Source organism: Mustela lutreola, chromosome X, assembly GCF_030435805.1.
Source record: "Mustela lutreola isolate mMusLut2 chromosome X, mMusLut2.pri, whole genome shotgun sequence".
Classification (NCBI taxonomy): Eukaryota; Metazoa; Chordata; class Mammalia; order Carnivora; family Mustelidae; genus Mustela; species Mustela lutreola.
In genome coordinates, this window is record NC_081308.1 from 117,099,803 (window position 1) to 117,108,392 (window position 8,590).

General features: G+C 47.5%; 1 protein-coding gene across 1 annotated transcript; it reads right to left on the reverse strand.

Moving 5' to 3' along the window:
- Positions 1 to 1,755: 1,755 nt before the first annotated feature.
- Positions 1,756 to 6,960, reverse strand: LOC131821080 (cancer/testis antigen family 45 member A8-like). Its single transcript, XM_059156849.1, has 6 exons — positions 6,854 to 6,960; positions 5,866 to 6,034; positions 4,657 to 4,837; positions 2,869 to 2,991; positions 2,403 to 2,496; positions 1,756 to 2,023 (listed from the first exon to the last, which is right to left on the reverse strand). The coding sequence occupies exons 1-6, from the start codon at positions 6,958 to 6,960 to the stop codon at positions 1,924 to 1,926; spliced, it is 774 nt and encodes a 257-aa protein (XP_059012832.1). The 3' UTR covers positions 1,756 to 1,923.
- Positions 6,961 to 8,590: the final 1,630 nt, after the last annotated feature.

Genomic DNA, 8,590 nt, shown 5'->3' on the forward strand with positions numbered 1-8,590 from the left:
TCCTGCTGTACTTGCAGATGAAAGGGGGTCTGCCGTGCCCTTCTTCCCTTGGAAAGGCCAAGTCCTCAAACTTTTCAGTGTTTAGATATCAACTTAATAAGGAACCCAGGTTCCCTTTTTTGAAGCATAGGTGTGGTACTGCACCATTTTCAAGATCGTTGGAAATAGAATGATGGACAGCTAGTACAATGTAATAATTGATAATGGATATATATTTGGTCATTCCAGTGACTAAAATATATTTCTCAGATATAGTTGGTCCTCATCCACAGTTCCTAAGAACACTTCAGAGCCATAAGGAGAAATGCGTCTTATTAATGAAGGTGACTTTTGGACTCTACCCAAGGGCAGAGGCTGATTGCCAGGAGGACTAACCACACAATTAGAGGCTTGAAACTTATGACTGTTTCGCTGAATTGTGTGAGCTGCTCTAACAAATTAACCAAACCTAAGGAGGTCATTGGAATCTCCAATCCATAGCCAGTCAGAAGCATAGATAAACAGCCTGGAGCTTGCAACTCATGTCTGAACTGGGGGTTGGAGCAGTCTTGGAGGACAGAACCCTTAACTTGTGGAATCTGATTCTAGCTCTGAGTGGATTGTGTCAGCGTTGAGTTGAATTCTCAGATCCCCTGCTGGTGTATGAGAATGACTTGGTGCTGGGAGGAGAGGATCCCTCCCAAATGTTCAATTGCAGTACAGGAAATCAAAAAGGCCTAGGGTCAACCCTGACTTCAGCTTCCAACCAGTTATCTGACCTGGACAAAGGACATGCTCTCTGGGGGCTCAGTTTCTTCAGGTGTTAACTGGGCGTTGTGGCTGCTGCCGCATAACGTGGCTGTGGGGTTGAGGTGAGAAGGATGGTAAGAAGCCAAAGCCAACCCTGGCGCATCTGAAGTGCTTGGCAACATGTTCCCTGCAGTAGCACTGCTTATAGGAAACACTCATGATCCACTACTCAGGAGAAGCTATAAGCTCTGGGGCACCAAGAACTTCAAGATGGGTCATTCACTGACTGTCAGCAATCTAGTGACAGCGAAACTGCCAAGGGTTCAGGCTGGATTGCTCCTCTCCCTCAGTCATCAGGCAAATATGGGGTCCTGCACAGTGTGGGGAAATGGAACCTGACTGGTAAGGACACAGGGCTGCCATGACGCAAGACCCAGAGGAGGACTGTCTATGATGTTTGGGTTTTTCTCAGCACTGTCATGTTGGTGACTGAAGTCAAAGGAATACTGTAACAACTCAGTTCAGGCAGGACATCTAATGGTCAGGTATATTACTAAGTAAGTGGTGAATCATTGTGCCCTCAGGCCAAGCCATGTGACTCTTGATCTCAGGGTTATGAGATCCAGCCCCACACTAGGAGTACACATTACTTAAATAAAATTAAAAAAAAAAAAAAACCAGGGTGACCAGGTGGTTCAGTCAGTTAAGCAACTGACTCTTGATTTAGACTCAGGTCATTATCTTAGGTGTGTGAGATCAAGCTCTACCTTAGGATGTGTGTTACATGTGGAACCTGCTTAAAAATATACTTTTTCCTCTCCTTCTGCCCCTCATGGCCCTCCCTCTCTTAAAAGAACGAAAAAAAGAAAGAAAGAAAAAGAAATGGCTGGTATAGAAGATGACAATAAATACCAAATACATACTTGTGACCTGCAGAGAACCTAGGATGTAGTGTACCCTCATGACTAAACAGAAGGAAAACAAACAAACAAACAATGCATTGAGACAAAACGCTTAGGGCAAAAGGCCAACTTTTACTAACAGAAACTTATAACATGAAAGTTGCAACGCTTTTCCTTAGCCCCAAGAAGACGATTTCTTAGCTAATCATGCTAGGAGCCATCAACAATATCTGGTCGCATTCCAGGACAGCCAATTGGCTCTGCTTTCTCATTGATGATTGCCATAACGGGATTAAAAGCTTGGGGAGCCATCACCTTTGTTGAGAAACTGGTCGCGTTCTATTTTCTCTAGTACCTTCTCAAGGTGACTTATTAAGCCTTCTCTTTTAAATCTGAAAATAAAGAGACAAGCCGTTAACCGAATGATACCCAAACAACCCATGTTGTAGGACGCACTGTGCAAAATACAGAGAGAAGCTCAGTTTACAGGAGAACAGAAAACACATCTGCATGGTATGGGACAATCCAGTAAATACAGAGTGCCAGTTCAAGGTCAAGGCCCACCTCAAACTCGGGTGTGAACAGAAGGTTCCTTGAGCTTGCAAGAATGAGTGAGACTCAGATAATATCAATCAAAATAAGTGGAGACAACATGGACTCTGAGTGAGGATCAGGGTTTGAGAAAAGTCAGGCAGGGCCCAAACCCACCCCTCACCCAGCAGCCCACTGGCCCCGCCGTGAAACATTCTGGACACGTCCTCCTACACTCACTTTGCCGCTTCCTTCATGGCATATACAGCAAATTTTTTGTGCACTTCCGGAGGTCCTTGCACTCCCTCAAGCAATTTGAGGATTTTTCCATATTCTGAAGATATTTAGAGAAAAAAAAAAACACCCTTCAGTATTTCTAAAGTACAAAGAGGAGACAGAACTCAGTCTTGGAGACTCGGTGATCATTCAAGGGCTAGAATGTTACAGAGTACCTGTGCGTTCCATCCTTACTTTCAGACATCCGAATATATCCACCAACGGAATCTAGTACACAATAACCAATTAAGAAATACAAAAGAACAAGAGAAAAAGGTTTACTGGGACATTTCAGTCAAAATAAAGACGAACCATTCTAATTGGGAAAACCCAGTTCTGGCAAAGCATGAGGTCAATGGAATCTAGTCTGGATCAGAGAATGGGAAAGACTTCCTGTGGTTTCATGGACAGAAATTGTTACTCGACTTACTTCCTTCAAAATATCGGATTTCCTTCTTCAATTGCAGTTTTATTTCCATATTGATTTTCACTGGTATTGGCAGTTGATCTGGCACATCTTCCCACACAGACGTTGCTGTGCCCTTGGGCTCATCTGCAGAGAGACAGCTGGGAAAGATTCCTCCCACCAGGGCATCACTACCAGGTCTGTGAATCGGCCCACCCTTGTTGACCCTGGCTAAGTCAGGACACAAAGAATCTAATTGTGTGGAGTACCGTCTCCTGCCACGCTCACATGCTCTGGAGATCAGATTTTGACCAGAAGCCATCAGGTGGGGATCGACCACTTCCCCTCCCCGCCCCGTGCATACTGTGAATGGCAGGTGCCCCTGGAAACCTCACTGAAGGCGGAGCTGCAATGATGGGCATTTCAGCAACCCCATACGCACATCCATGTGCTTCACAGTCTCTAATATTTCTTTTCGCAGCAGGACAATACACCAGCTAGATGTATCAGTACTGAAAATTTGACCTCATGAAAAATAATACAACAGAGAAGCCTCTTCTATTCTTGTCACTACGCATACACACAGAAACAGACTTGGACAATACAACTAATCAACAAACATTCACAGAGCCCTGGGACTCAGGATTCAATGTTCCCTTGATGCACTCTACAAGGAGAAGAGCTGAACGTGTCACTTGATGTCACTTGATGTCACGATGCCTGATACTGGCACTAAATCACTAGAGATCCCAGTCAGTAAATGATCTTCCTCATCTGGCTTTTTTTTTTTTTTTTTTTTTTTTTTTTGTCTCAGGAGATAATTTTTTTTTTTTTTTTACTCCAAGTCTGACGCATCTACTTCATTCACTCATGCTCCTCTGTGCCAAGCATCAAGCCAGGAGTGGGGATCAGCAGTGAACCAGACAGAAGAACCCTTTCCCTTTAGAAGTTACAACCACTGTGGACATCAGAGAGTACATGTACAATGGGCAAAGGGAATAACATGGTTTGATTTTGTGTTAGGAAGAAGTCAGCAGGGATGTGAGCCAGAGTGGGAGAGGAGGCCTCCATGATGCGTGGTCGGGCAGGGCGGTCTGAAGAGGTGAGCCCTGGGCAGAGCCAGGAGCAGGAGACAGAGCCGGCCCGTGCACACACAGCGGAGGCGGCCTGGCTGCCATGAAGGCCATGCACTGCCTGTGCAAGGGGACAAGCCTGGGCCACAGAATAAGGGTCAGACGCAGAGAGAGCAAGGAAGACACAGAGAGGACATGAGATGGCAGGAGAGGATGGCAGGGTCAGGAGGTGCAAGGTCTGGAGACCAGCGTCAGGAGCTCAGACTCTGTTCCGAGCGCTTCGGGAATTAATGATGGGTTTCAGGATATGCATGTGATGATCTGATTTCTGTGTGGACACGGTCACCCTGGGTACACGGCAACAAATGGGCTACACACGTTCAGGCGGGGAAGCAGGACGCGAGCTCAGAAGCTCTGGAACACCTGGCTGAGTGATGAGGCAGTGTGGAATGAGGGACAGTATAACGGTGGGACTCAGGAACTGCGACAGTGTTAAGAGGAGAGAAAGGAGATCAGAAAGGAGAAGAACATCTGTAGAATGCAGAGTCTGGGGAGCCAGGAATGTCTCCATGAAGGACAGAGTGATCACCTGGTCCAGTGTGGCTGGGAAATTAATGGCAGCCTCACCCAAAGCCAGTGACCTTGATCAGAACTGACCCCGAGGCATGGAGGAGCCAGAGGAGGGGCTGCCCTGGGCCAGGTCAGGGAGAGGAGGGGAGGACGGGCAGGGCATCCTCACCATCTTCCGAGGACACGGCTGAGGCCCCAGGCTGGGATGATCCCTCTCCTTCCTCTCTCACTGACAGCAGCGGCATGCTCAGCCTTTTCTTAAATGGAGGCGGAGTGATGGATTTTCCAGAACGTTTCACTTGGCTTTTGGGCCCAACAGCGGACTCCTCTGCTTTATCACTCATCACTTCCTGAGGAGCATTAAGAAACATGTTCCATTAATGACAAAAAAACAACCACTCTGAAAGAGGAAGGAGGTGTCTCAGGACGTTACCATAGAACTACGTGATGACCCAACATTTGCAGTACCAGGTATTTACCCAAAGAACACAAAAATACTGATTTGAAGGGGTACCTGCACCCCGATGTTTACAGCAGCATCGCCGACAGCAGCTGAACTCTGGGAAGAGCCAGACTGGTGACTGACTGATAAATGGAAAAAGAAGACATGGTGTACGTCTACAGCAGAATATTACTCTGCTGTCAAAAACAATGAAATCTTGCCATGCGCAATGACGTGGGTGCAGCTAGAGAGCAGAATGCTAAGCACAGTAAGTCCGTGAGAGAAAGGCAAACAGCAAACGAGTTTGCTCACATGCAGAATTTAAGAAACAAACAGATGACCACGGGGCGAGGGAAAGAAGGGCAAACCAGAAAACAGACTCCTAAGCGCAGAGAACAAACTCAGGGTCCTGGAGGGGAGGTGGGCTTGGGGACATGTGTGTGACAGGGATGAGGGAGGGCCCTTGTGTGATGAGCACTGGCTGTCGTACAGACACGTGTGGAATCACTCAGTTCTACACCTGACACTAATAGCATCTCTGTGTTACCTAACTGGAGCTTCAAGAAAAACGTGAGAAGCCATGCAAGCATTCCACCCGTCCAGACCGGCTCTCACAATCTTGCACCTTCCCTCCTCCACAATGTGTCCTGAGCCATCAGCCAGGCATTTCTTCAGCATGCACGTGGCTCCTTTGGGGGCTCTCTGCCTACACCCACAGTTGGATTGCTTCCTCTGCTGTCTAGGAGTGGCCTCCCTGTAGAAAGGTCCAGACCCATGTCTCTGCTCACCTGGCCTCTGGCCCCTGAGAGCTCGCTGCTGAGCATCTGGGCGAAATCAGCCACTGGCCCCTGACAGGGAAGACAAGGACAGACCACGAAGGAGGCAGGCCACTCCTCCTGGGTCCTGGCAGGTCTAAGAAGCAAGGAACATACATACCAGGCTGGTCCTGGGCGGCCCCACGAGGAGATCTGCGCACTGCCAGGCAGGGCCCTTCAAGTTTATATAGTCGCCTGCGTGGGCTTCATCCCAGGCACTGTCCACATGGGCCCAACAACACTCCCTCTTGAAGCTGGAACTGTGTGACAGCTCCCACGACGGAGAGGAACTTACGTTCAAGGACAGGGGAAGGGATGAGGGCCTTCCGATAGCCCGCGGCCAACTTGGGGTCAACAGGAGGCCACGTGCTCTCAGAAACTCCCCCAACCAAGGCAGAATTCTGGCAAAAACTGGATACAAGGTAAGGAAGGGTAGGTGTGGGGCTCAGGAGCAATCAGCCAGCACAAAGATTCCCATGAAGGGTGGCTGGCCAGGCGCAGGTGCCTTCTCCCGCCTCACTAGCCCCCAGCCTGCAGTACCATCCTTCATCAAAATGCCTTTACTCGGCAGAGTAAAGCGACGAGATGAGGGAGGGGCAGGTCACGTTAAGAGGGGTCAGAAGGAGGACCGAGGGACACTGAAATCCGTGGCCTGAGCCCCCAACAGCTGTGTTCCCCACATTCACAAGGAACCACGAAGCAGGAGCCACCGGTGGAAAAGCAGTGCGGTCGGCTTGAGGCTACTTCCCACATCCCACAGTGCTTCTTTATCTGTCTGTGTCTTCTGACCTTGCTGGGTGTGAATCCATTTTTTCTGAGAACTATCGCCCCCTGCCAACTTCCTCAGTAACATTTTAACTACAAAAGTTTCATTGCATTTCCCTTTACATGCAACATTTTCTTTGCACTGGAACCAGAAATGTTGATGGTCGGGGCCCGGGCTAATGTGAGCACGTGAGGGTTGAGCAGCACAGGAAGCTGATTCGTCCTCAAAGCTGAGTCCGGTCCAGCCCAGGAGCCGCCCCTCCTTTAGTTTCTCAGGCTTCCCTCCTGGCATCCTCCATGGTACCCATCTACAGAAGGACAGATTGAGCCCTTCTCCTTCTCACAGCTGCTCTGCGGGCTCTGAATTGTGAAAAGTGGAGCCTGTGCACCCTGGGGGAGCATTGGCAAATGGGACGTTTTTCACACTGAGATCCAAATCTAACAAGAACATTGCCGTTTTATGAGGAGAAGCCAGGCTTTGGGCATACTGAATGTGAAAAGTGGTTGTTGCCAGCTGGTACAATTTCTTCCATTCCCAAATGTGTCTTGTGTTTTGCTCCTTTGCTTGCCACCATGAACACTGTTTTGCATAAGGTGCTTTCAATCACAGGGCCATAAACCTCTCCTGTTTTGGCTAAAATGATACAAGAAGCCAACAGCTAAGTGGAGGTTACCATCAAATGAGCTGAATCCTGTATCAATAATATGACCAAGGGCCTGGTCCCTTCCCCAGGTTTCTCTTCTGCATTTTGAAGCCACGTCATCCGAGTTCTGGCTCCTCCTCATGATTGCAAAGTGGATGCCAGGGCTCCTCAGCTACCTGCTACTCAAGTCCTGTGTAGCAGAAGAATGAGGTTACATCCTTCTGTCGCATTCCCACAGGAAGTCCTAAGGTTTGCTGTGATGGAATCCTTCTGTGCACATGTCTGCCTCCAACGATCATTTTGCTCTACGGGGGGGGGGGGGGGCATCAATCAGAATGTGACAATTTCCTCGGCTCAGGCCCCAGACAGCAAGTGCATAGATTGAAAGATACCACCCCTGATAGGGTTGACCATGGCCTCACATAGGATCCTGTATTCATTAATCAGAATATAATTTCTTTGATGAAGTCCCCAAACTTTATTTTCGCTTTTGTTTCCTTTGCCTTTGGAGACATATCTTGAAAGAAGTTGCCGTGGCTGATATCGAAGAGATTACTGCCTATGTTCTCCTCTAGGATTCTGATGGATTCCTGTCTCACGCTGAGGTCTTTTATCCATTTTGAGTTTATCTTTGTGTACGGTGTAAGAGAATGGTCGAGTTTCCTTCTTCTACATATAGCTGTCCAGTTTTCCCAGCACCATTTATTGAAGAGACTGTCTTTTTTCCACTGTATATTTTTTTCCTGTTTTGTCGAAGATTAATTGACCATAGAGTTGAGGACCCATATCTGGGCTCTCTACTCTGTTCCACTGGTCTATGCGTCTGTTTTTATGCCAGTACCATGCTGTCTTGGTGATCACAGCTTTGTAGTAATGCTTGAAATCAGGTAACGTGATGCCCCCAGCTTTATTTTTGTTTCTCAACATTTCCTTAGCGATTCGGGGTCTCTTCTGATTCCATACAAATTTTTAGGATTATTTGCTCCAGCTCTTTGAAGAATACCGGTGGAATTTTGATTGGAATGGCATTAAAAGTATATATTGCTCTAGGCATTATAGACATTTTAACAATGTTTATTCTTCCGATCCAAGAGCATGGAATGGTCTTCCATCTTTTTGTGTCTTCTTCAATTTCCTTCATGAGTGTTCTGTAGTTCCTCGAGTACAGATCCTTTACCTCTTTGGTTAGGTTTATTCCCAGGTATCTTATGGTTCTTGGTGCTATAGTAAATGGAATCGATTCTCTCATTTCCCTTTCTGTATTTTCCTTGTTAGGGTATAAGAAAGCCACTGATTTCTGCACATTGACTTTGTATCCTGCCACGTTGCTGAATTGCTGTATGAGTTCTAGTAGTTTGGGGGCGGAGTCTTTTGGGTTTCCCATATAAAGAATCATGTCATCTGCGAAGAGAGAGAGTTTGACTTCTTCATTGCCAA

Bases quoted from the DNA above. Each gene is read 5' to 3' on its own strand.
- LOC131821080 (XM_059156849.1), bottom strand. From the start codon at position 6,960: ATGTTCTTGTTAGATTTGGATCTCAGTGTGAAAAACGTCCCATTTGCC. The intron at 6,035-6,853 runs GTGAGAAGGAGA...CTTGAACGTAAG, and splicing joins TCAGAGCCCGCAGAGCAGCT to TTCCTCTCCGTCGTGGGAGC. The intron at 2,992-4,656 runs GTGAGGATGCCC...GTCTCTCTGCAG, and splicing joins AGCCGTGTCCTCGGAAGATG to ATGAGCCCAAGGGCACAGCA.